This window comes from Gadus macrocephalus, chromosome 11, assembly GCF_031168955.1.
Source record: "Gadus macrocephalus chromosome 11, ASM3116895v1".
NCBI classification, from domain to species: Eukaryota; Metazoa; Chordata; class Actinopteri; order Gadiformes; family Gadidae; genus Gadus; species Gadus macrocephalus.
In genome coordinates, this window is record NC_082392.1 from 817,418 (window position 1) to 844,917 (window position 27,500).

The window sequence follows — 27,500 nt, forward strand, 5'->3', positions numbered from 1 at the left end:
TACCTGACTAACCCTGGTGGGTACCTAACTAACCCTGGTGGGTACCTAACTAACCCTGGTGGTACCTAACTAACCCTGGTGGGTACCTAACTAACCCTGGTGGGTACCTAACTAACCCAGGTGGGTACCTAACTAACCCTGGTTAATCCTGCTAGGCGCTACGCTACGATGGTACTTTAATAACAGACGGCATTTGGGAAGAAGTGCTTTGAGTCTGAGCGGAGAACGTCTGGGGTTGATTGGGTCTCTGAGAGGTAAGCAGTCCTTATTCTGATATTATGGGATGTTTCCTGACCAGTGGTTCCTCCTCCCTCAGACGAGCTGGACAAACTGATCACCGACCGCCCGGACAGCTGCCGGCGCAAGGCGGAGGCGGGGGTGACGCGGCTGGCCCACGGCCCCGCCCACGGCCCCGCCCACGGCCCCGCCCACGGCCCCGCCCCGGGCCAGCTGCAGGCCCCGCCCGTGGTCACGCTGTCCCTCCAGTGCCTCCCCATGCACCAGCACCACCAGCACCACCACCAACACCACCAGCAGCAGCAGCACCACCAGCAGCAGCAGCAGCAGCAGCACCAGCAGCACCAGCTCCACGCCCTGCAGGCCCGCCTCGCCCCCATGTCCCCCATGTCCCCCATGTCCCCCGCCCCGGCCCAGACGCCCCCCCTCCACAGCCCCATGGTGCAGCACCCCGGGAAGCTGCCCCAGGGCGACTACTACGGCCTGCAGGGCGACCCGGAGGTGGACGCCCTGGACCCCAGCATCATGGACTTCGCCCTCCAAGGTGGGTGGAGCGCCGCGGATACCCGCCTGATCACACCCTGTTCACACCCCGGTCACACCCCGTTCACACCCCGGTCCCATCCCGGTCACACCCCGTTCACACCCCGTTCCCATCCCGGTCACATCCCGGTCACACCCCGTTCCCATCCCGGTCACACCCCGTTCACACCCCGTTCACACCCCGTTCCCATCCCGGTCACATCCCGGTCACACCCCGGTCACACCCCGTTCACACCCCGTTCACACCCCGTTCACACCCCGTTCACACCCCGGTCCCATCCCGGTCACATCCCGGTCACACCCCGTTCACACCCCGTTCACACCCCGTTCACACCACTGACCGTCCCTTCTGGTCCCAAAAGGGAGGGTCGGTGCCCAAGCAGGGAGGACAGGAAGTAGTACAATGAGATAGAGGAAGTACAGGAAGTAGTACAATGAGATAGATAGAGGAAGTACAGGAAGTAGTAGAAGGAAATGGAGGAAGTTCCCCACAGGGTGCCTCCTAGGGTACATGTACTCTAGGGGGCACCCTAGAGGGGTACATGTTCCCCCCAGGGTACCTCCTAGGGTACATGTGACCCAGGGGTTGGAGCCTCCCTGATACCCATGATCCCCTAGGTAAATGTACTGTAGGGGGTACCCTAGGGGGTACATGTTCCCCCCAGGGTGCATGTACCCCAGGGGTGGAGCGCCACGACCCCCCAGGCCGTGTTGATGAGCGAGTCCTCCTGTGTCCTCAGGGAACCTGTGGGAGGAGATGAAGGACGACAGCTTCAACCTGGACGCCCTGGGCACCTTCAGCAGCTCCCCGCTGCGGCTGTCTGACTGCGACCTGGGGGGCCTGGCCCTGCCCCCCGCCCCCCTGGGCGACGTGACGGTGACGGGGCTGTACGCCTCCTACGCCGCGCTGGACGCCCTCTCCGCCCAGTACATGGCCGCCGCCCCCGCCAACAGCAAGCCCATCGCCCTGCTTTAGGGGCGGGGCCAGGGCGCACGCACGCCGCCGGCCAATCCGGCGCCAGGATCCACAACTATGAACCCCGTGGATCCAACCAAAGGGAGACCCCGGGACACGGCCCTTCTGATTGGTCGGGTGCCGGTGAGATCTGTCGACACAAAGCTGGGGAACCAATGAGGTTCCAGGATTTGAGACGGACGATGAGAACTGTGAACGGACTTGAATCAACGCGAGGAGACTCGTTGTGTAAAAAGGGAAGGACTACGTATGCTCTGCCAAACAGCCCTAAGGCCTGATGGTGTTAGCGCACCACCCTCCGCCCTGGACGGAGGTTATCTCCACCTTACTTTCTGACCCCGTAGCTCCCTGTCTGTCTGTCTGTCCGTCTGTACGTCGTTTTGTGGTAGGAATTACTGGTGTTTTATTTATATATATCAAATGCAGCCGGACAAAAAGGGAAGACTTTATCAAACGTTTGCTGTATATATTTGAATGTGTTTTTTCTACGTATAAAAGCTTTCTTCAAACTGAATTTACCCACTGATTCCAAATGTGTGCCAACACTGTAAAAGTACTCTGAATGTCATCCGAACCACATGTTAATATAATCAATCACTGACCGGAATAAACACTAAACCAAGGCTGAATCAAACGGGAATCCTCTTTGTCTTTATCAAAAATAACCTTTATTTATGGTGTCACATGGGTCCAAACAAGATGTCACGGCAACACTCTTCCTTGTGATTGGCTCAGAGAAAAGGGTTTATAACCCCTGTTATGATTGGCCCCTTTAGTCGTTGAGGATGAACGAGGAGGAGGAAGAACAGCTCAAAACGTAACGCAATTATATATTCTAGCATTTATTGATCAGGCATTAAATATCACCAACGTAACAAATATCAGGGAACTCATGGCACTTGAAAAGAGACGACTGAAATCATGGTGTCGGTATTGAAATAATAATAGTAATAATAATGATATTAAAGGTTAAAGCACTCTTGATAAATACAGATTCATAGATTATACATTTTTGCATTTCTTTTTACAATACTTGTGTAACACAAATAGTTGAGCCAAACATGAAATCATTCGACCTCACGCATAATGAAATGTCAAAGACTAATTTAACGTGATATAGGAACACTTTACAATCATATGTTTAGATCATAATTACAAATCCATACTGGCTGCTTGTTTAACCCAGATTTAGCACATTGATCTGACATAAAGGTAAAGTTCTGTGTTTTTTGTGCGAGCATTATTCTGAACAATGTTCAACATTGACTAAACACACGAGACCAAAGCCGTGAAGACTTGAGGCCAGCCTGTGAAGGCAGGGTCGTACCGACCGCTGAGGAACGCGGTCAGCTCAGAGGGGAGAGGAGAGAGCGACCGAGGTCCCCGTACAATAACACCCTGCAGAACGAATCATCAACCCACCGGTGACGTGACAGGAAGCTGAGATGAAGCCGACTCAGCCCCGGTCAGAGGAGTGAGCGTCACGCAGGATTCAGCGGCTACACACGGCTGCAAACTGGCGCCGAGTTCAGTCAGAAGATCAGCGAGCTGATGGTTAGCGGGTGAGAGGTCTGCCGGCCCAACGAGGGTAAAGGTGACGCCCTAACTGGAGTCGATGGAGGCCAGCAGATGGGTGACCTTGGCCCTCTGCGACGGGCTGAGGTTCTGGCTCATGTGGACGATGCAGTCCATGGCCACGTCGGGGTTGGCTTGGACCAGGCTGGAACAAACACAGACACACACACACACACACACACACACACAAAGTTACATCGACCTTACACTTTAAGGACACAATATGAACACATATGAAATACTTTGTACATAGTAGAGTACAGAGCTGTGAAGTCATAATACAAACATGAATAATTGTCTTTACATGTACTTTAAGGTCAACGTTTGTCGCTTACAATTCTGAATGTAAAGCACGCACTTACTGCCTACTGAAGTGTGTAAGCGGTAACACATTTGTGACTGTGTGTCTATTTGTGGGTGCGCGTCTGTGTGTGTGTGTGCGTCTGCTCCACCTCCGGATGTGCTTCAGGGTGTAGTCCCTCTTCAGGTACTTGATGTTCTCGCTGACGGCCGACAGCGTCCCGTCCTCCCGGGAGAGGTGCTTCTCCAGCCACTCCACCACCGCCTGGTTACTGTCCCACAGGTAGGCCTGAACACACACACACACACACACACACACACACACACACACACACACACACACACACACACACACACACACACACACACACACACACACACACACACACACACACACACACACACACACACACACACACACACACACACACGTTACCCCCCCATGGACCAGACTTGGACCCAGAGTGCGAAATACAGGGAAGTCCGGAGTCAAAAGAAAAAATTAGAGCTGTCAAGCGATTAAAATATTTAATCGTGATTAATCGCATTAATGTCATAGTTAACTCACATTAATCGCGATTAATCGCAAATAATTTTTCTATGCTAAATATCCCTTGATTTCTTTGTCCCATTAATTCTTCTCGTTTTAATTCTCTTATCAACATGGTGAAGTGCATCGGCTTGCCTTGTGCAAATGATTTTTTATTGATAACAACATTGGCATATACTGATCAAAACAGGAAGATACAAAAAAAGAGCCTATAGTGCAATTAAACGACTGCTTTGAACAAATGTCATTTGAACATAGCAGTCAGGCTACTGCTTCTTTGTTTTGAGCCAAAGAATTTTATTTATTTTTTTTTTTTTAATAAAAGATTTGCGTTAATCGCGCGATAAAAAATTTGACGCCGTTAAAATTGGTTTGCGTTAACGTCGTTAATAACGTGTTTAACTGACAGCTCTAGAAAAAAAAAACATATATTTTATTGTCACTAATGGTCACTTAAATAAAAAAAAGTTCACCAAACAGAAGAAAGACGTAATGTTGAAAGGTCATACTAAAAACGGCTCGCAAGCGAAGCACACTTGGGTCCATTCTAACTTAAGGTAGGAGGCTATCTTTTAAATCTCTGCAGTGACTGAATTGTGATGATAAAACTGGGACAGAGGGTGCACTGTGCATAAGATGAGTGTGTCGGCTGATGCTTGGTTATGAAGGCGTTGTGGTTGGTTGTGGTCTTAGTGCAGCAGCCTAGCCTTGCAAGTTGGAGTAGGCCTAATTGTTTACGCGAGACCGAAAGAGAGCGTGCGAGAGAGCTGCCGTGGTGATGTTTGGTTGTTGTGTAAAATGTAGAGGGATAGAGGGATGGTTCAATAACGTCACACAATCGGTCATTCTGCAGGCTTTCATTCGCAAGTGCACTGATTGGGTGCCAGTCTCCGATAGGCTATACCTGGCATTTATTCTGTTGTAGTCGTAGTTATTATTGCCTCCAATAATAACTACGACTACAGAGAGCTCCTTGACGGACAGACCCCCCCCCTGCCCCCTGCGCTCCAACCTACCTTGACGGTGCCCTCCGTCTCCACGAACCAGCGGCGCAGCATGGACTGCAGGTGGCCGCCGCCGAGGTCGGGGTTCGCCTGCTGGATGCTGCGCTTCACCACCTGCTCCAGCAGGAGGCGCCGCAGCCGCCAGTAGAAGAAGCTCCGCACGTTCCTCCACTCCAGGATGTCCTGTCTCTCACACACACACACACACACACACACACACACACACACACACACACACACACACACACACACACACACACACACACACACACACACACACACACACACACACACACACACACACACACACACACACACACACACACACGGTGTGTGTTTATGTACACGCTGTGTGTACATAAAGCCTGCCCTGTGTCGCTCCTTAACGAGACCCACGGGGGACAGGACGGGCCGGACTCACGGTGATGACGCCCTTCTCCTGCATGCGGCCGGGCGTGTCGTGGAGGTCCACAAACTGCAGCGCCACCTGGTGGTAGATGGGCAGCAGGAACTCCTCCCGGGCCCGGAGCTGCCCCTCCACGGCCTCGCGCTCCTTCTCAGGGAGGTCCGGGGACCCTGGGGGGACAGGAGCAGCTCAGAGGGTCAGGGCCCGAGGACCTCCAGGAGAGACCCTGAGGACCTCCTCCAGGAGAGACCAGACCCTGAGGGACAGGGCCCGAGGACCTCCAGGAGAGACCAGACCCTGAGAACCTCCTCCAGGAGAGACCAGACCCTGAGGACCTCCTCCAGGAGAGGCCAGACCCTGAGGGTCAGGGCCGGAGGACCTCCAGGAGAGACCAGACCCTGAGGACCTCCTCCAGGAGATACCAGCTCTTAGAGGGTCAGGGCCTGAGGACCTCCTTAAGGAGATTGACCCTCGGGCGTTTAGCAGACGCTTTTATCCAAAGAGACTCACAATAAGTCCATTTGTCAGGAGAAAGAGGAGAAAGAGAAACAACAACCTATCTCTACAGTCGGTACTCTAAGGATGTTATAGAACCAGGTGCCCAGCACTAACCATCACTAGGTTAACCCGTTCCCCTTCCTCACCCAGCTGGTCGGTCAGGCCGGCGTACAGGGGGTCCAACCTCCTCATGGTCTTCAGCAGCTCCTTCCTCCTGAACTTGATCTCAACCGTCCCCTCGGGCTCCAGCACGCCCCCCCTGGACACGGGACAGAGCGTTACTCAGGACAGAGTGTTACTCAGGACAGAGCGTTACTCAGGACGGAGTGTTACTCAGGACAGAGTGTTACTCAGGACAGAACGTTACTCAGGACAGAACGTTACAGAACGATATGTCTCACAGTTGTAAAGAAAGAATTAGTCTGACATTTCTGACACCTTTTTACCTCCAGTTTTACTGCTGGGTCAAATTGACCCGAACAGTATCTATGTGATATAAACATGCAGGGGGTGGTTGCAAATATGTGAGAGTAACTATTTTCATAGTATATGTTGATTACACTAATTAAGGCAAGCAGAAGAAGTTTCATACTGAAAAAATACTTGTAACTATTTTTCCTAGATCTTCAAACTTTAAAACGGGTCAATTTGACCCGGAACATAACAGGAGGGTTAAGTTATATGTTAAACCAGAGGGCCCGTGGGCAGCGTACCGGCTCTCCTGGTCGGCGTAGAGCTCCATGCAGTGGGGGTTGATGGTGGGGTCGATCACCACCCAGGACCCCCCCCTCAGCTCTGCGTGGGGGGGGATGTACACCAGCACGGGCTGCTGGAAGGCCCGCAGCGCGTCCACGATGTACGCCCCGAACTTCAGGATCTGGTCGTACATGTCTGAGGAGCAGAGGGGGAGAAAGGAGGGGAACGTTTAGAGGAGAGAGGGGAGAGGAGGAGAACGTTTAAAGGGGAGAGGAGGAGAACGTTTAGAGGAGAGAGGAGGAGAACGTTTAGAGGAGAGAGGGGAGAGGAGGAGAACGTTTAAAGGGGAGAGGAGGAGAACGTTTAGAGGAGAGAGGAGAGAGGAGGAGAACGTTTAGAGGAGAGAGGAGAGAGGAGGAGAACGTTTAAAGGGGAGAGGAGGAGAACGTTTAGAGGAGAGGAGGAGAACGTTTAGAGGAGAGAGAGAGGAGGAGAACGTTTAGAGGAGAGAGGAGGAGAACGTTTAGAGGAGAGAGGAGGAGAACGTTTAGAGGAGAGAGGAGGAGAACGTTTAGAGGAGAGAGGAGGAGAACGTTTAGAGGAGAGAGGAGAGAGGAGGAGAGGAGGAGAACGTTTAGAGGAGAGAGGAGGGGAACGTTTAGAGCAGAGAGGAGGAGAACGTTTAGAGCAGAGAGGAGGAGAACGTTTAGAGGAGAGAGGAGGAGAACGTTTAGAGGAGAGAGGAGGAGAACGTTTAGAGGAGAGAGGAGAGAAGAGGAGAACGTTTAGAGGAGAGAGGAGGAGAACGTTTAGAGGAGAGAGGAGGGGAACGTTTAGAGGAGAGAGGAGGAGAACGTTTAGAGCAGAGAGGAGGAGAACGTTTAGAGGAGAGAGGAGGAGAACGTTTAGAGGAGAGAGGAGGAGAACGTTTAGAGCAGAGAGGAGAGAAGAGGAGAACGTTTAGAGGAGAGAGGAGGAGAACGTTTAGAGGAGAGAGGAGAGAGGATGAGAACGTTTAGAGGAGGGGAGGGAGGGGGGGAGGGGGGAGGGCGGAGGGGGAGGGTGGAGGGGGGGTTCAGGTACCCTTCATGCCCCCGGAGAAGCCCCTCCAGTTGGCGAACACCATGAGGGGCAGGCGCTCGCGGTTGAAGTCGCTGATGGCCTGGGCTGTCTTGAAGGCCGAGTCGGGGAACCACACCTGCCCCGCCTGCTGCAGGAACTGGACAGGGGATCAATAACCAGGAGATCAATAACCAGGGATCAATAACCAGGGATCAATAACCAGGGGGTCAATAACCAGGGGATCAATAACCAGGGATCAATAACCAGGGGGTCAATAACCAGGGGATCAATAACCAGGGATCAATAACCAGGGATCAATAACCAGGGGATCAATAACCAGGGATCAATAACCAGGGATCAATAACCAGGGGATCAATAACCAGGGATCAATAACCAGGGGGTCAATAACCAGGGGATCAATAACCAGGGGGTCAATAACCAGGGGATCAATAACCAGGGATCAATAACCAGGGGATCAATAACCAGGGATCAATAACCAGGGGATCAATAACCAGGGGTCAATAACCAGGGGATCAATAACCAGGGGATCAATAACCAGGGGGTCAATAACCAGGGGATCAATAACCAGGGATCAATAACCAGGGATCAATAACCAGGGGATCAATAACCAGGGATCAATAACCAGGGGGTCAATAACCAGGGGATCAATAACCAGGGGATCAATAACCAGGGGGTCAATAACCAGGGGATCAATAACCAGGGGGTCAATAACCAGGGGATCAATAACCAGGGATCGATAACCAGGGGATCGATAACCAGGGGATCAATAACCAGGGGATCAATAACCAGGGGATCAATAACCACCGTTAGTACACGGCTCTTCTCTCTACTGTGGAACGCTCCGTTCACTAGAATGGCCCATCACAACTTCCGGCGGTGAATTACTTTTGATAATTGACCGTTGCTGAGCATATAAGAGTTGAGAATTAAAAAATATCTGAATGTATCAATTTATACGATACCTGATAAAGATAACAAAATACATAGGATTGATAAAATAAATAATGATGTATGAAGAGTATAGAATATTATTTATAAAAGACATACATAAACAGAGACAGAAAATAAAGATCAATTAGGATCATCCTAGGAAGTTCAGGACCAGGAAGACCACTGGGACCCGGTTCAGTCCACTGGGACCCGGTCCGGACCACTGGGACCCGGTCCAGACCACTGGAACCCGGTCCAGTCCAGAGCACTGGGACCCGGTCCAGTCCAGACCACTGGGACCCGGTCCAGTCCAGACCACTGGGACCCGGTCCAGTCCAGAGCACTGGGACCCGGTCCAGTCCAGAGCACTGGGACCCGGTCCAGTCCAGAGCACTGGGACCCGGTCCAGTCCAGACCACTGGGACCCGGTCCAGTCCAGACCACTGGGACCCGGTCCAGTCCAGACCACTGGGACCCGGTCCAGTCCAGACCACTGGGACCCGGTCCAGTCCAGACCACTGGGACCCGGTCCAGTCCAGACCACTGGGACCCGGTCCAGTCCAGACCACTGGGACCCGGTCCAGTCCAGACCACTGGGACCCGGTCCAGTCCAGACCACTGGGACCCGGTCCAGTCCAGACCACTGGGACCCAGTCCAGTCCAGACTAGGGCTGGGATAAACGATTATTTTTTAAACGATTAATCTAGCGATTATTTTTTCGATGCATCGATTCATCTAACGATTCATTTTTTCAGTCCGATTCGATTCTCGATTATCTCCCCATTAATTGACTAATAGCAATTTATACATGTTGATTTACATATCTGAATTCCTTAACATTTCAATACATGTTTATTGCCTTTAAATTCCAAAATAAAAGTGCAAAGTAATGCATTCTTAGAATTCTACGGTGCTCAGTCATCTGCAGCTGCTACCGGGTGGCGCCTCTTCAGGTGCTGGTGAATTGCCGTGGTGCTAGAATGGAAAGTCATCTCCATTTTGCAAAGACGACATATCACGGAATCGTTTCATTTCACATTAAAGAATTCCCATACTTTAGAGGAACGAGTGCGTGGCGCCTTGCACTTATGAAAGTCTGAGGAGCCACTCGCGTTGCAACTACGCTCCGGCGCCGCCCATCTTTTTTTTTTTTTTTTTTTTTTTTTTTTTTTTTTTTTTTTTTTAAATCGACGCGCATTTTTCGCGTCGACGTAATTTATGCGTCGACGTCGTCGATTACGTCGACGCGTCGTCCCAGCCCTAGTCCAGACCACTGGGACCCGGTCCGGACCACTGGGACCCGGTCCAGTCCAGACCACTGGGACCCGGTCCAGACCACTGGGACCCGGTCCGGACCACTGGGACCCGGTCCGGACCACCGGGACCGGGGGAGGTCCTACCTTGGCCTCAGAGTCCAGGTTGGCGGGGTCGGCGGGGACGGTGAGGTCCACGGCGCGCGTTTCCACGGCGATGACCCCCAGCGGGATGCCTCCTAGCCTGCAGTGGGGAGACGAAAGGTCAGACGCCTGACCCCCAGCGGCCGCGGGAGGATGTGGGGGTCGGAGGTCGGAGGTCGTACCGCGCTCGGCCCACCACCACCGTCAGCGCCCAGGACCCCAGGATCTCCATGAAGGAGCCGTGGTCGAAGAACCCGCTCTGCCACGCCCCCTTCACCGCTAGACAACAACAACAACAACAACACATCAGAACCAGGAGGTAAACAGGAAGTAAACAGGTGATGAGTGGTTAGAAGGTTTAGGCCCGGCTGAGCTGTTCTGGGGTCTGAACCCCTCAAAGACCGGTCTACCTGCAGTGGAGGTGGGGGGCCCCCGTATCCCCGTACCCCCTGACCCGCCCCTTAGAGTGGGGACGGCATCTCAGACATTTATTACAACAGAGTACTGCTGAACGAGAGATAATAAACTGAAGGGGGCGGGACTCACTGGGGTGGGGGCGGGCCTACGACTGAAGGGGAGAGAGGCTATGACTGAAGGGGGGCGGGACTACGACTATAGGGGGGCGGGCATAGGACTGAAGGGGGCGGGCCTACGACTGAAGGGGGGCGGACCTACGACTGAAGGGGGCGGGACTACGACTGAAGGGGGGCGGGACTACGACTGAAGGGGGGCGGATCTACGACTGAAGGGGGGCGGACCTACGACTGAAGGGGGGCGGGCCTATGACTGAAGGGGGCGGGCCTATGACTGAAGGGGGCAGGACTAAGACTGAAGGGGCAGGACTAAGACTGAAAGGGGCGGGTATAGGACTGAAGGGGGCGGGCCTATGACTGAAGGGGGCGGGCCTATGACTGAAGGGGGCAGGACTAAGACTGAAGGGGGCAGGACTAAGACTGAAGGGGGCAGGACTAAGACTGAAGGGGGCGGGACTACGATTGTAGGGGCGGGACTACGATTGTAGGGGCGGGACTACGACTGAAGGGGGGTGGGCCTACGATTGAAGGGGGGCGGGACTCACTGGGGTGGGGGCGTCCCGCCAGCATCCAGCGCGGGTCGTAGGGTGTCTTGGTGGGGGTGAAGTCGATCTCTCGGTCCACGGGGTCGGTGGGAGCGACCACAGGGACCGGGGACGTGTTGTTCTGACCACAGGGAACAGCAGCACCACGTCATGTGACCACAGGGAACAGCACCACCACGTCATGTGACCACAGGGAACAGCACCACCACGTCATGTGACCACAGGGAACAGCACCACCACGTCATGTGACCACAGGGAACAGCAGCACCACGTCATGTGACCACAGGGAAACAGCACCGCCACGTCATGTGACCACAGGGAAACAGCAACGCCACGTCATGTGACCACAGGGAAACAGCAGCACCACGTCATGTGACCACAGGGAACAGCAGCACCACGTCATGTGACCACAGGGAAACAGCACCGCCACGTCATGTGACCACAGGGAAACAGCACCACCACGTCATGTGACCACAGGGAAACAGCAGCACCACGTCATGTGACCACAGGGAAACAGCACCACCACGTCATGTGACCACAGGGAACAGCAGCACCACGTCATGTGACCACAGGGAACAGCAGCACCACCACGTCATGTGACCACAGGGAACAGCAGCACCACGTCATGTGACCACAGGGAACAGCAGCACCACGTCATGTGACCACAGGGAACAGCACCACCACGTCATGTGACCACAGGGAACAGCAGCACCACGTCATGTGACCACAGGGAAACAGCAGCGCCACGTCATGTGACCACAGGGAAACAGCAGCGCCACGTCATGTGACCACAGGGAAACAGCAGCACCACGTCATGTGACCACAGGGAAACAGCAGCGCCACGTCATGTGACCACAGGGAAACAGCAGCACCACGTCATGTGACCACAGGGAAACAGCAGCGCCACGTCATGTGACCACAGGGAACAGCACCACCACGTCATGTGACCACAGGGAAACAGCAGCACCACGTCATGTGACCACAGGGAAACAGCACCGCCACGTCATGTGACCAGAGGGAAACAGCACCGCCACGTCATGTGACCAGAGGGAAACAGCACCGCCACGTCATGTGACCACAGGGAAACTGCAGCACCACGTCATGTGACCACAGGGAAACAGCACCGCCACGTCATGTGACCACAGGGAAACAGCAGCGCCACGTCATGTGACCAGAGGGAAACAGCACCGCCACGTCATGTGACCACAGGGAAACAGCACCGCCACGTCATGTGACCACAGGGAAACAGCAGCACCCACGTCATGTGACCACAGGGAAACAGCACCGCCACGTCATGTGACCACAGGGAAACAGCACCGCCACGTCATGTGACCACAGGGAAACAGCAGCACCACGTCATGTGACCACAGGGAAACAGCACCGCCACGTCATGTGACCACAGGGAAACAGCACCGCCACGTCATGTGACCACAGGGAAACAGCACCGCCACGTCATGTGACCACAGGGAAACAGCAGCACCACGTCATGTGACCACAGGGAAACAGCAGCACCACGTCATGTGACCACAGGGAAACAGCACCGCCACGTCATGTGACCACAGGGAAACAGCACCGCCACGTCATGTGACCACAGGGAACAGCAGCACCACGTCATGTGACCACAGGGAACAGCAGCACCACGTCATGTGACCACAGGGCAACAGCACCGCCACGTCATGTGACCACAGGGAAACAGCAGCACCACGTCATGTGACCACAGGGAAACAGCAGCACCACGTCATGCACCGTCCCGGTCTCCAGAGTGAACATGAGGACATTGTTCCCGGGTGATTCCAGACCTTGGGCATGTAGGAGAGCCACTGCAGGATGGTGAACACGCCCTCGAAGTCGTCGGGTACGGCCGTGTGCGTGACCCCGTTGTTGTGCATGATCTGGACCCCCCCCAGCTGGTTGTTGGAGGTGTACACCTCCCGGCCGAGCACCTACACACACACACACACACACACACACACACACACACACACACACACACACACACACACACACACACACACACACACACACACACACACACACACACACACACACACACACACACACACACACACACACACACACACACACCACTTCAGGGCTAGAGAACTCAAACAGTAGAACCCTAACACGAGGTAGGTTAACACATTGGGGTTCGAACCCACGACCATCAGACTGGGAGTCGACCTCCCTGAGCAGTAGACCTTCCTGTTTAAATTAAATGGGTTGTAATATATAATCCTAGATTAGTGCAGGTGGACCATCTCTAGGTGCGTCTCTTTAAATACATTTGATGAGGTTTGTGGTCTGAATTGTTCAATCCAATGCATGGCCAAGACCAGACCATTAAGCCCAGTATGACCAGTGGCTGACGGCAGCGCCCCGATGGGTCCCGTGGTGCAGGAGGTCTGACCTTGTTGAGGGCTCCCGCCCCGGTAAGGATGATGTGGGAGTTCTCCACCTGGATCACCCTCTGGCCCAGACGCACCAGGTACGCCCCAATGCCAATGGCCCGGCACGTCACCTGCAGCCAGGACCAATCAGAAAGGGTTATGATGACCTCATCTAAACATGGTGCACGCCAGGACCAATCAGAAGGGGTTATGATGACCTCATCTAAACATGGTGTACGCCAGGACCAATCAGAAGGGGTTATGATGACCTCATCTAAACATGGTGTACGCCAGGACCAATCAGAAGGGGTTATGATGACCTCATCTAAACATGGTGTATGCCAGGACCAATCAGATCGTGTTATGATGACTTCATCTAAACATGGTGTATGCCAGGACCAATCAGATCGTGTTATGATGACTTCATCTAAACATGGTGTATGCCAGGACCAATCAGATCGTGTTATGATGACTTCATCTAAACATGGTGTATGCCAGGACCAATCAGATCGTGTTATGATGACTTCATCTAAACATGGTGTATGCCAGGACCAATCAGATCGTGTTATGATGACTTCATCTAAACATGGTGTATGCCAGGACCAATCAGATCGTGTTATGATGACCTTGTTTAAACAGTGGGTGTGAGTTTGAGTGTAAGAGTGAGTTATAGTGAATTAGTGATGTTGATAGTGAGTAAGAGAGTGATAGTGGGTGAGGGATAGTGAGTGTGTTTCACCTTGTCCACTACCACCATGAAGCACATTAATAAACAACCGCTACGGTGGTAGACAGACAGACAGACAGGACAGGACAGGACAGGACAGGACAGGACAGACCAACAGACAGGACAGGACAGACAGGACAGGACAGGACAGGACAGACCAACAGACAGACAGACAGACAGACAGGACAGGACAGGACAGGACAGGACAGGACAGGACAGGACAGACCAACAGACAGGACAGGACAGGACAGGACAGACCAACAGACAGGACAGGACAGGACAGACCAACAGACAGGACAGGACAGACAGACAGACAGGACAGGACAGGACAGACCAACAGACAGACAGACAGACAGACAGGACAGGACAGGACAGGACAGGACAGGACAGGACAGGACAGACCAACAGACAGGACAGGACAGGACAGACAGACAGACAGACAGACAGACAGACAGACAGACAGACAGACAGACAGACAGACAGACAGACAGACAGACAGCCAGACAGACAGACAGGCAGCAGACAGGCAGCAGACACCCCGGGTCCTACCATGCTGATGGTGATGACCTCGTTGTAGGCCTGCGACGTCTCCCCGGCGACCATCCCCGAGCCGCGGAGGTTCTCCACCCCCAGCCCGTCGTCCTTCCCGATGATGTCGGTGATGATGTACCTGAGGAGAGCCTGTCAATCAGCTGGAGCCCAGACCTCTGGAGCCCAGACCTCTGGAGGCGGGTTGATCAGCTGTATCCCAGTATAACTGGAGAACCATCCCAGCTGCTGGTTACTGCACTGTAAGAGGGTCGCCCCGTTACCTGGACTCCCCGCCCTCCTCCACGTGGCGGCAGTGCACTGAGTTGGTGGCGCTGATGCGGGTGTAGTCGTGGGGCGTCAGGTACAGGTACTTGAAGCCCTGCGGAGGAACTCACGTTAAACTACGGCGCTCTGTACGAACTCACGTTAAACTACCGCGCTCTGTACGAACTCACGTTAAACTACCGCTCTCTGTACGAACTCACGTTAAACTACAGCGCTCTGTACGAACTCACGTTAAACTACCGCTCTCTGTACGAACTCACGTTAAACTACCGCTCTCTGTACGAACTCACGTTAAACTACCGCGCTCTGTACGAACTCACGTTAAACTACAGCGCTCTGTAAGAACTCACGTTAAACTACCGCTCTCTGTACGAACTCACGTTAAACTACGGCGCTCTGTACAAACTCACGTTAAACTACCGCTCTCTGTACGAACTCACGTTAAACTACCGCTCTCTGTACGAACTCACGTTAAACTACCGCTCTCTGTAAGAACTCACGTTAAACTACCGCACTCTGTAAGAACTCACGTTAAACTACAGCGCTCTGTACGAACTCACGTTAAACTACCGCTCTCTGTACGAACTCACGTTAAACTACAGCGCTCTGTACGAACTCACGTTAAACTACAGCGCTCTGTAAGAACTCACGTTAAACTACCGCTCTCTGTACGAACTCACGTTAAACTACCGCGCTCTGTACGAACTCACGTTAAACTACAGCGCTCTGTACGAACTCACGTTAAACTACAGCGCTCTGTACGAACTCACGTTAAACTACAGCGCTCTGTACGAACTCACGTTAAACTACCGCGCTCTGTACGAACTCACGTTAAACTACAGCGCTCTGTACGAACTCACGTTAAACTACCGCTCTCTGTACGAACTCACGTTAAACTACAGCGCTCTGTACGAACTCACGTTAAACTACCGCTCTCTGTACGAACTCACGTTAAACTACCGCTCTCTGTACGAACTCACGTTAAACTACCGCTCTCTGTACGAACTCACGTTAAACTACAGCGCTCTGTACGAACTCACGTTAAACTACCGCTCTCTGTACGAACTCACGTTAAACTACAGCGCTCTGTACGAACTCACGTTAAACTACAGCGCTCTGTACGAACTCACGTTAAACTACCGCGCTCTGTACGAACTCACGTTAAACTACAGCGCTCTGTACGAACTCACGTTAAACTACCGCTCTCTGTACGAACTCACGTTAAACTACCGCACTCTGTACGAACTCACGTTAAACTACCGCACTCTGTACGAACTCACGTTAAACTACAGCGCTCTGTAAGAACTCACGTTAAACTACCGCGCTCTGTACGAACTCACGTTAAACTACAGCGCTCTGTACGAACTCACGTTAAACTACAGCGCTCTGTACGAACTCACGTTAAACTACAGCGCTCTGTAAGAACTCACGTTAAACTACCGCGCTCTGTACGAACTCACGTTAAACTACCGCGCTCTGTAAGAACTCACGTTAAACTACAGCGCTCTGTAAGAACTCACGTTAAACTACCGCTCTCTGTACGAACTCACGTTAAACTACAGCGCTCTGTACGAACTCACGTTAAACTACAGCGCTCTGTACGAACTCACGTTAAACTACAGCGCTCTGTAAGAACTCACGTTAAACTACCGCGCTCTGTACGAACTCACGTTAAACTACCGCGCTCTGTAAGAACTCACGTTAAACTACCGCGCTCTGTACGAACTCACGTTAAACAACCGCGCTCTGTACGAACTCACGTTAAACTACAGCGCCCTGTAAGAACTCACGTTAAACTACAGCGCCCTGTACGTCAGAGGAACTCAGTTTAAGCTACAGCGCTCTGTACGTCATCAGAGGAACTCAGTTTAAGCTACAGCGCCCTGTACGTCCTCGGTTTAAGCTACAGCGCCCTGTACGTCCTCGCCCTGTACGTCCTCAGTTTGAGCTACAGCGCCCTGTACGTCCTCAGTTTGAGCTTCAGCGCTCTGTACGTCCTCGGTTTAAGCTACAGCGCTCTGTACGTCCTCAGTTTAAGCTACAGCGCTCTGTACGTCCTCGGTTTAAGCTACAGCGCTCTGTACGTCCTCAGTTTAAGCTACAGCGCTCTGTACGTCCTCAGTTGAAGCTACAGCGCCCTGTACGTCCTCAGTTTAAGCTACAGCGCTCTGTACGTCCTCAGTTTAAGCTACAGCGCCCTGTACGTCCTCAGTTTAAGCTACAGCGCTCTGTACGTCCTCAGTTTAAGCTACACTGCCCTGTACGTCCTCAGTTTAAGCTACAGCGGCCTTTACGTCCTCAGTTTAAGCTACACTGCCCTGTACGTCCTCAGTTTAAGCTACAGCGCTCTGTACGTCCTCCGTTTAAGCTACAGCGCCCTGTACGTCCTTTTCAGAGGACCTGTTCTAACCCACTCAGGGGTCCCCCGTCCCAGCTTCACCTTGTAGGGGTCGGCGGGGTCGATCCAGGCCACCTGGAACATGCCGCGGACCTCGTCGGCCAGGCCGATGCGGGCGCCGCTGTTGGCGGCGATGAAGACGCGGGGCAGCCCTTCGGCCCGGGCCAGCTCCGACGCCCGCAGGAACAGCTCGTCCTCCTGGGGCCCGAAGGACCCGATCAGGTGGGTGATGTCGTTGCAGATCACGATGACCTCGCGCCCCCCCGGGTACTCGGGGGTCTTCATCCTCATGCGGAACGCCACCATGCCCACCTGGCCGGGGGGGGGGGGGGGGCAGCGTGGGAACGTTACCAAGAGAGACTCTCACTAACAAGGACACCAAGGTCAGACTTCGTGATTGGAAGTTCGGAATTCAAACTTTGGGTTCGAACGACAAATAACAAAGAGGCAAATTATTCCCCGGAAAACCTGCGGTGAGTTGATGAATGGCGCGGAGTGAAAACCTTGTTCACGGGATTTCAGAATTTGCGGTATTCTATATCCAGTATATGAAATATGTCAACTTTTCCACGAATTTCGCTGGATGCTTTGTCGTGACTCCCTATCAGCATTAACTCCCTGAAGTCCAGACTGAACAACATGGAGGAGAGGGGGATGGACTGTGTCTGTGTCTGTGATGTATCTGTGACGTGTCTGTGAGTGTGTCTGACGCGTCTGTGAGTGTGTCTGACGCGTCTGTGAGTGTGTCTGATGGAGCGTGGCATACGTCGTTGTCCCCGGGGAGTCGGTTTATCTGGGCCAGGCCTCCCTCTGAGTCCAGGACCAGCTCTGTGCACAGCAGCACGTCCTTGGGGCAGCGGTCCCCGGGGCCCCACTGCTTGAACAGCGCCTGGGGACGCAGACAGACCGGGGGGGGGGGGGGCTTAGGAGGGCTGGGGGGTGCAGAGGAGGAACCTACTGACCCCATGACCTCCATGAGATCACGGAGCAGGTGTTCTCTGTGACCTGCCACCACCTGGGGTTAATAAACGGTCCACTGCATTCATAGAGAGCGTTTGTAACCAGTGGCCACTCAAAGCTTTACAATATGGCCTGCGTCACCCATTCATTCACCCATTCACACACCGACGGCGGAGTCAGCCACGCAGGGCGGCAGCCAGCTGGTCAGCAGCAGTCAGGGTGAGGCGCCTTGCTCAGGGACACCTCCACACTCGAGGAGGAGCCGGGCATCGAACAGCGGGTACCTGTCGGAACATCTCAGGGAAGTCGTAGACGTAGGTGGTGCCCAGGCTCTGGGCCTGGAAGCGCTTGGCCTGCAGCAGGTCCTTGGTGACGTAGGGCGTGTTGATCAGCATGCCGTGCAGCGGGCCCTGCTTGTCCCCGTACGACTGGAACATGATCTGGACTCACAGGGGGGAGACGGTCAGGGGGGGGAGGGAGACGGTCAGGGGGGGGAGGGAGACGGTCAGGGGGGGGAGGGAGACGGTCAGGGGGGGGAGGGAGACGGTCAGGGGGGGGAGGGAGACGGTCAGGGGGGGGAGGGAGACGGTCAGGAGGGGAGGGAGACGGTCAGGAGGGAACATGATCTGGGGCCAGAGTCACCGTCGGGTTAGAAACAATAACACAACTATTAATCATTATAGTTCATAATAACAGCTTATTTACAGAGAGCTTTTTCCAAACTAGTGCTTTGCAAAGCGCTTCAACTGATAATACAAATGACTTTCGTTGTCCTTCCACAGGTATGAGAGCCGCGATAATAAGATCCTATAAGAGATGATAGATAGCAAGGAATAAGAAATAAAATAGACGTTTTTTTGATGATGACCACATGATTGAAGTCCTCCTGACTCCAACCTGTCCGGAGAAGGGCAGTAGGGGGGTCTAGAGGGGGTCTAGAGGGGACTAGAGGGGGGTCTAGAGGGGGGTCTAGAGGGGGGTCTAGAGGGGGGTCACACCTGTCCAGAGCAGGGCTCTAGAGGGGTCTAGAGGGGGTCTCACCTGTCCGGAGGCGGGCTCGGTGACCTCCTTGTACAGGCTGATGTCCAGGTAGTAGCCCGACTCGTTGGTGAGGAAGAGGCGGACGGGGACCTGGTGGCCGGTGGGCGTCAGGCGGATGTTGATCTTCAGCTCGGCCTGCAGCACCCGCAGCTTCCAGAGACGACTGCCGTAACGCATCACCATGGAGCGCACAGACTCCTCGATCTGGAGGAGGAGGAGGAGGGAGACATGAGGAAGAGGAGCGCATCACCATGGAGCGCACAGACTCCTCGATCTGGAGGAGGAGGAGGAGGAGGAGGGAGACATGAGGAAGAGGAGGAGGAGGGAGACATGAGGAAGAGGAGGAGGAGGGAGACATGAGGAAGAGGAGGAGGGAGACATGAGGAAGAGGAGGAGGAGGGAGACATGAGGAAGAGGAGGAGGAGGACGGAGAAACAAGGAGGAGGAGGATGGAGAAATGAGGAGGAGGAGGAGGAGGAGGAGGAGGAGGAGGAGGAGGAGGAGGAGGAGATGGTGGAGGAGGGAGACATGAGGAAGAGGAGGAGGAGGAGGAGCAGGAGGAGGGAGACATGAGGAAGAGGAGGAGGAGGACGGAGAAACAAGGAGGAGGAGGAGGATGGAGAAATTAGGAGGAGGAGGAGGAGGAGGAGGAGGAGGAGGAGGAGGGAGACATGAGGAAGAGGAGGAGCAGGAGGAGGAGGAGGATCATTGGACTGTACACTACACACTGTACACTACACCCCGCGGTGGGTCCGTCAGAGAGCGGCCCCAGGGGCTGACCTTGGAGGGTTAGGGTTAGCGGGGGCCGTACCTTGGAGGGGTCCATGATGACGGTGGGCACGAAGTTGAGGAAGATGTGGTTGCAGTCTGTGCGGTGGACGGTGCGGCTGAAGGCCACCTCCAGCTCGTCCATGGCCTCCAGCAGGAGGCGCTCTCCCTCGTTCTGCAGGTACTCAAAGGACGCCTCCTGGTGGAGGGGAGAGGGAACACAGAGAGGAGGAGACAGGGAGGAGGAGACAGGGAGGAGGAGACAGGGAGGAGACAGGGAGGAGACAGGGAGGAGACAGGGAGGAGACAGGGAGGAGGAGACAGTGAGGAGACAGGGAGGAGACAGGGAGGAGACAGTGAGGAGACAGTGAGGAGACTACCGGCCGACGGCTACCGGCCGACGGCGGGCATCGGGGATTGAACCCACAGCCTCTCAGCGTAGAGTACCCCCTCACCACCGGACCGTGCTGCCCGCTATTATGATCAGCATAATAAATAGATCTATACACCCCCCCCCCCCCCCCACCTTGGTGATGAGGTCCGAGTGGCGGATGATGGCGCGGATGAAGAAGCGGTAGTCGGTGACCTCGGCCCCCTGGGGGGCCCGCGCGGCGCCCAGGTACAGGTGCATCTTGTGGTTGGCGCAGGGGACCGCCCTCAGCTCAAAGTTCCTCATGCGGTTGAGCTCCAGCTGGAAGGCCAGAGCCGGCTCCAGGTTACGGTAGATCCGGTCCTCGGTGAACTGAGGGGGGGGCAGGGCGCCAGACAGTGAGGGTGTAACCTCTATAATGTATACATCTATAGATCTATACATCTATACATCCATCTATAGATCTATTCATCCATCTATAGATCTATACATCCATCTATAGATCTATACATCCATCTATAGATCTATACATACATCCATAGATCTATACATCCATTTATAGATCTATACATCCATCTATATATCTATAGATCCATCTATAGATCGATCTATAGATCTATAGATCCATCTATAGATCTATGCATCTATACATCCATCTATAGATCTATACATCGATGTATAGATCCATCTATACATCCATCTATGCATCCATCTCTACATCCATCTATTCATCTATACATCCATCTATACATCTAACAAAAAAAACACCCATAATGACCCCTCTTCAAGAGGTATAAAGTGCTCTATACCAAAGAACTGCGGCTTAAAGTCTATACAGATTACAGAGGAGGAATATGCAAATAAAGACAACACAGTTAAAGCAAACAAGATTAAATTAAATTTAGAAAGTGAGTTAATATCGTCGTTTAGACGAAAGCTTTCAAAATCTAAATATCGAAAATCTTATATCTGTAGCTTCTCAGCATCTCCCACGACCCTGATACGAGTACCAAGCCTGATGCAGGCATTACTGGGACAGGAGAGATAGATCTTACCCCGTCTCTGGCTCTGAAGGTGAAGAACTTGGGGAACTCCCTCTGTGAGACAGAGTAGAATCAGTAAGGAGAGAAGAGAGTCACAGAACAAAGGCCACAGAAGGCTGGCAGAGGGAATGTACTCAGTGTACACATTACACATCAACGGGCACTTCAGACAGCAGGTACTGGGGGACAAAATACCAGATAATGTTATGATATCAAAGAGCAAAGGCTGCTGCATAACTACTTAGAACCACTGGACCCAAGGGTTAAACGTCCTTAAACGTCTGTATTTTACAGTTTAAAAGACGTATGCGTTACACATCAGTAAGGATCATGTATTCACATCCCCGTGTGGGGAGTCCTCACCTTCTGGGCGATCAGGAAGGTGATTCTCCGGATCCCGTACTCAAAGAGCAGAGCTTTCTGTCGAGACAAAATCCATTCTCCTGTCAGAACCCGGAGCCAGCGACGGGAACTCTCCTCCCCATCGCACACCACCACACAGCGGTAGAACACACACCGAGGGGGGGTGTGACGGTGTTGTAAGGGTGGGGGGGGGGGGGGTACCTTGGACTGGGTGTAGGCGGTGAGCTCCGTCACGAGGGCGTCGTCCTCCTCTGTGTCCGCTGATTGGATGGACACGTTGATGATGTGGATGGGGTTCCCCTGCATGCTCTGGGAGGGGGGGGGGGGGGGGGTAGCAGATCAAGATCCATCCATCTGTCTGTCTATCTATCATTCCATACCTCCATCCATCTATACATCCATCTATCTATCTATACATCTATCTCTACATCTATACATCTGTCCACCCATCTATCTATCCATCTATACATCCATCTCTACATCTATACATCTGTCCACCCATCTATCTATCCATCTATCCATCCGTCTGTCTACGGGAGGGTCCACACTCCCAGCAGCCATCTTGGATCTCTTTCCCGCTCTAATAAGGACGATGGCGGCCACTGGCTGCTGTGTGGTTCTAGAGGCTCCGGGTTGGCGGCCTGTGGCGCTCCGAGCGGACCTTGCAGCTCTCCTCGTCGTAGAGCCCGGAGGAGGACTCCGGGAGCAGCGGGCTCTCCAGGAAGGACTTGGAGAAGGAGGAGATGATCTCATCGATGTTCCTGTCATGGCGGAAACACAACCGAAGAAGAGGAGCACAAAGGCTTTCAGCTGAGGACGCAACAAGCCTCCCAAATACAATTTTGAAGAAAAACAAAGCAATATATAAGCATGTTAACTTGAGTGAGTGAGTGAGTGAGTGAGTGAGTGAGTGAGTGAGTGAGTGAGTGAGTGAGTGAGTGAGTGAGTGAGTGAGTGAGTGAGTGAGTGAGTGAGGTAGTGAGTGAGTGAGTACCTCTTGAAGTCCTCGAAGCAGTGGAAGGCTGCCATGGCGCCCATGCGCTGGCAGGGAGGGGACAGCGCCCCCTCCAGGAAGAGCTCGCTGCCGCGCCTCATCTCAAACCCACTGCAGCCGCTGACAGGAGCCGCCACCCTGGAGGAGAACAGAGCGGTCAGGAGGAGAACAGAGCGGTCAGGAGGGGAACAGAGCGGTCAGGAGGAGAACAGAGCGGTCAGGAGGAGAACAGAGCGGTCAGGAGGGGAACAGAGCGGTCAGGAGGAGAACAGAGCGGTCAGGAGGGGAACAGAGCGGTCAGGAGGAGAACAGAGCGGTCAGGAGGAGAACAGAGCAGTCAGGAGGGGAACAGAGCGGTCAGGAGGAGAACAGAGCGGTCAGGAGGGGAACAGAGCGGTCAGGAGGGGAACAGAGCGCTCAGGAGGAGAACAGAGCGCTCAGGAGGAGAACAGAGCGGTCAGAACAGAGCGGTCAGGAGGAGAACAGAGCGGTCAGGAGAACAGAGCGGTCAGGAGAACAGAGCGGTCAGGAGAACAGAGCGGTCAGGAGGAGAACAGAGCGGTCAGGAGAACAGAGCGGTCAGGAGGAGAACAGAGCGGTCAGGAGGAGAACAGAGCGGTCAGGAGAACAGAGCGGTCAGGAGGAGAACAGAGCGGTCAGGAGGAGAACAGAGCGGTCAGGAGGAGAACAGAGCGGTCAGGAGAACAGAGCGGTCAGGAGAACAGAGCGGTCAGGAGGGGAACAGAGCGGTCAGGAGGAGAACAGAGCGGTCAGGAGGAGAACAGAGCGGTCAGGAGGAGAACAGAGCGGTCAGGAGAACAGAGCGGTCAGGAAGGGAACAGAGCGGTCAGGAGGAGAACAGAGCGGTCAGGAGGAGAACAGAGCGGTCAGGAGGAGAACAGAGCGGTCAGGAGAACAGAGCGGTCAGGAAGGGAACAGAGCGGTCAGGAGGAGAACAGAGCGGTCAGGAGGAGAACAGAGCGGTCAGGAGGGGAACAGAGCCAGCACACACGTAACGAGAGAGACACAGAGAGAGAGAGACAGAGAGACAGAGAGAGAGAGAGACACAGAGACAGAGAGACAGAGAGACAGATTGAGAGAGAGAGAGAGAGAGAGAGAGAGAGAGAGAGAGAGAGAGAGAGAGAGAGAGAGAGAGACTCAGTTTATCACATGAGGTTTGAATATGAATGTTCGTCAGAACCGTTTCGTTTGAATTTAAAAATAAATGTAATTATTTTCTTAATAATTATGGATGTTTCTTGTTTATTCAAGGTATCATGAAATGTGTGTCAACAATGATAACGGCGTCCTCGTTAAAATAAAGACGTCTGGGAATCATGAACAAAATTCTCTCCATTCAGCAAGTTTATAACAGCTAGTATAACATATAGTATAATTAACTCAGGCTTTAATATTTCATGAGGTTCATTAGGATGCCAAACAAGAAGCAAATATCCAATTTGCATCATTGGATCAAATAGAATTGTTTAAAATTATACAAATATTGTAAAGCAAGCAAAAAAGCAAATTAAAGAGGACTTATTAGAGGGGGCTTGAAGAACAACATGAAATGAAAGCTGACTGAAAACGTTGTTAGACATTCAGACATTCAAATGAGCATGCAAAAATATAACTTTTACTAATTGAATGATTATATTTTACATAACTAGACTACTAAATCTAAAACAGGGTAGGCTGGAGTATCAGCCCAACCAACAACAACACTACAACAGTACTGAGGATCCTGAACTACGCCAAGTGTGTTTGGGACGGCCCGGTGACCCGTTGGCTGCTATGTCATGACAGAAGCCGGGAGGAAGAGGAGGAGGAGGAGGAGGAGGATGAGGAAGGAGGATGAGGAAGGAGGATGAGGAAGGAGGAGCATTCAGCATGCGAGGGCTGCAGGTGAGCTTTACTCTACCTGTTCAGAGTGGGGCTGCTCTCTCTGAAACAAGACCATCCACAGGAGGGGTTATTAGCAGTGGGTGCATCACGTATTATAGATTAAAATCCTATTAATATTAAAGACACAGGATGGTTAACCGTTGGTAGTTAAGGGTCAGGTTAGAGCTAACTCCAGAGTAATGGGACCAGGAAACAGAGAGAGGAGAGGGAGCGAACGGCCTGGTACGTATCCCCAGAGCTCCCGTCTGACCCGCCCCCGGACGGAGAGGAGGCGATAGGAACCGACTGCATGATCACACCTCTCTCAAGAAGTCAGATATAGAAACACACTGAGGACGTCTGACCAAAGTGTGAGCAGTTCACAGAGAGAGAATTAAACAAAGTCTCTATACAAAGACGGGTAATATAGGAGTATAAAGTGAGGATGGAGGAGGAGTCTACAGTCTGACCCTAAGGGGTTAGTTAACCCCTAGTATTAGTCTGGTTACCGGTTAGGGTGAGACGAGGGCAGCATGAACTGGAAGTCCACGGCGCACGTCCCGTCGTGCAGCTGGTAGTGCTGGAGGCTGTTGAGCTCATAGGCGATGTAGCCCCTACGGACATACACCTGGAGGGAGGGAGGGAGGGAGGGAGGGAGGGAGGGGGAGGGGGAGCGAGAGCGAGAGAGAGAGAGAGGTTAGGGTACATACACCTGAGAGAGAGAGAGGTTAGGGTACATACACCTGAACATGAGATGTTCAGTGTGTGGATGAGAACATGAGATGTTCAGTGTGTGGATGAGAACATGAGACGTTCTGTGTGTGGAGGTCTCACCTCCAGGGCGGCCATGCAGACCACCTGGTTGGCGTGGTAGAAGAAGTTGGGCAGGACATCAAAGATGGAGGTCTCTGAGATGATGAGTTTCTGTAACAAAAAGATGAAGTATTAACATGGTGCTTTATTATCAGACCGAATCCTGGGTGTTTCCCAGCAGAAAGTGTAGCACAGCAATCAGACTTACAAATATATTTTAAACTGAATAAAAAGTGACTCATAGCACTGATTAAGGAGTCAGGCCTCTTTTTTTGACTGAACATCGGAATGGTCGTCTCTCTCTGACCTTGAGGTTTTCACTCTGACCTTGAGGATCTCAGAATCACCTTGAGGATCTCTGACTCACCTTGAGGTTCTCAGACTCACCTTGAGGTTCTCAGACTCACCTTGAGGGTCTCAGACTGACCTTGAGGTTCTCAGACTCACCTTGAGGGTCTCAGACTGACCTTGAGGTTCTCAAACTGACCTTGAGGTTCTCAGACTGACCTTGAGGTTCTCGGGACAGAACTCGTGGCCGTACATGTCGATGGCGGACAGGAAGATGGACTCCACCTGGTTGTGTCTCAGCTCGTAGGAGGGCAGGTGGGAGGCGATCAGCACCTACGACACACACACTCAGCTCAACCAGCCAAACACTAACTGGAGCTTTAACTACTAAAATAACAACACATGCTCTCCACACAACAAGTCAAACTTCTACGTTTCATGTAACTTTAACACAAAAATAACAAAAAAAATCTACTCGAAATACGACGTTTTGTTCTACTGACAACCAACACAGCTGAATGTCTACAGAGTCTGTTTATCATGCTCCTCAGCTAAGAAGTAAACTGCAATTTTGTACCACATTTACAGACGTGAGCACGTTTCACCTGGTATCAGGCAGCGCGACACAAACAGCGACTGGAGTCAAATCGCTTCAACGCACTGAAACGCAGTGAGGCATAGAGCTGTTCCACCGCTCACTCCCAGAGGGTCTCCAGTCCTTCATGGGGAGAAACCAACACACGACCGCCCAGACGCGGCCGTATGCTCCACGAGAGGCCGGAGATGCTGGCTGAGTGACAGCAGGACGTCTCACCTGTCGGGTGCGCAGGGCTCTGACTGACAGCAGGACGTCTCACCTGTCGGGCGCGCAGGGCCACCTTGGAGTTCTCGGTCCGGCTGAGTTGGGTGAACTCGTCCAGGATCAGCGAGAGCTCGTCGGCCAGCGTGGAGTCCTTCCCGCAGAGCTGGTCCTAGATCAGAGGAACGTAACACAGATCAGAGGAGCGTCACTCAGAGCTGCTCCTAGATCAGAGGAACGTCACTCAGATCAGAGGAACGTCACTCAGAGCTGGTCCTAGATCAGAGGAACGTCACACAGATCAGAGGAGCGTCACTCAGAGCTGGTCCTAGATCAGAGGAACGTCACTCAGAGCAGGTCCTAGATCAGAGGAACGTCACTCAGAGCTGGTCCTAGATCAGAGGAACGTCACTCAGATCAGAGGAACGTCACTCAGATCAGAGGAGCGTCACTCAGATCAGAGGAGCGTCACTCAGATCAGAGGAGCGTCACTCAGATCAGAGGAACGTCACTCAGAGCTGGTCCTAGATCAGAGGAACATCACTCAGATCAGAGGAGCGTCACTCAGAGCTGGT

At 53.0% G+C, this 27,500-nt stretch overlaps 2 protein-coding genes across 7 annotated transcripts in view; one reads left to right on the forward strand and one right to left on the reverse strand.

The window, feature by feature from the left end:
- foxn4 (forkhead box N4) overlaps positions 1-2,390 on the forward strand; it is a 2,550-nt gene extending 160 nt beyond the window's left edge. The window contains exons 2-3 of the mRNA XM_060064772.1: positions 317-781; positions 1,521-2,390. Of these exons, the coding sequence (XP_059920755.1) occupies positions 317-781; positions 1,521-1,756 (701 nt within the window). The 3' untranslated portion in view covers positions 1,757-2,390. The remainder of the gene's footprint in view (positions 1-316; positions 782-1,520) is intronic.
- A 192-nt stretch (positions 2,391-2,582) lies between these two features.
- The window catches only part of acacb (acetyl-CoA carboxylase beta), a 43,744-nt gene continuing 18,826 nt past the window's right edge, over positions 2,583-27,500 (reverse strand). For 4 of the 6 annotated variants that reach the window (XM_060065602.1, XM_060065603.1, XM_060065605.1 and 1 more), the window contains 30 exons: positions 26,984-27,097; positions 26,346-26,459; positions 25,860-25,949; positions 25,535-25,653; positions 25,063-25,086; positions 23,142-23,279; positions 22,809-22,908; positions 22,349-22,456; positions 22,148-22,204; positions 21,797-21,838; positions 20,898-21,113; positions 20,415-20,570; positions 19,604-19,807; positions 18,847-19,002; positions 18,369-18,491; positions 17,645-17,914; positions 15,201-15,298; positions 14,938-15,058; positions 13,682-13,792; positions 13,074-13,217; positions 11,275-11,395; positions 10,379-10,475; positions 10,200-10,296; positions 7,869-8,004; positions 6,803-6,980; positions 6,236-6,348; positions 5,607-5,761; positions 5,198-5,368; positions 3,784-3,920; positions 2,583-3,476 (listed from right to left, as the gene is read on the reverse strand). In XM_060065602.1, coding sequence (XP_059921585.1) covers positions 3,359-3,476; positions 3,784-3,920; positions 5,198-5,368; positions 5,607-5,761; positions 6,236-6,348; positions 6,803-6,980; positions 7,869-8,004; positions 10,200-10,296; positions 10,379-10,475; positions 11,275-11,395; positions 13,074-13,217; positions 13,682-13,792; positions 14,938-15,058; positions 15,201-15,298; positions 17,645-17,914; positions 18,369-18,491; positions 18,847-19,002; positions 19,604-19,807; positions 20,415-20,570; positions 20,898-21,113; positions 21,797-21,838; positions 22,148-22,204; positions 22,349-22,456; positions 22,809-22,908; positions 23,142-23,279; positions 25,063-25,086; positions 25,535-25,653; positions 25,860-25,949; positions 26,346-26,459; positions 26,984-27,097 — 3,828 coding nt within the window. In that variant the 3' untranslated portion in view covers positions 2,583-3,358. Of the gene's footprint in view, positions 3,477-3,783; positions 3,921-5,197; positions 5,369-5,606; positions 5,762-6,235; positions 6,349-6,802; positions 6,981-7,868; positions 8,005-10,199; positions 10,297-10,378; positions 10,476-11,274; positions 11,396-13,073; positions 13,218-13,681; positions 13,793-14,937; positions 15,059-15,200; positions 15,299-17,644; positions 17,915-18,362; positions 18,492-18,846; positions 19,003-19,603; positions 19,878-20,414; positions 20,571-20,897; positions 21,114-21,796; positions 21,839-22,147; positions 22,205-22,348; positions 22,457-22,808; positions 22,909-23,141; positions 23,280-25,062; positions 25,087-25,534; positions 25,654-25,859; positions 25,950-26,345; positions 26,460-26,983; positions 27,098-27,500 lie in introns of those variants that run through there. The other 2 variants (XM_060065604.1, XM_060065607.1) reach the window with 2 other exon arrangements.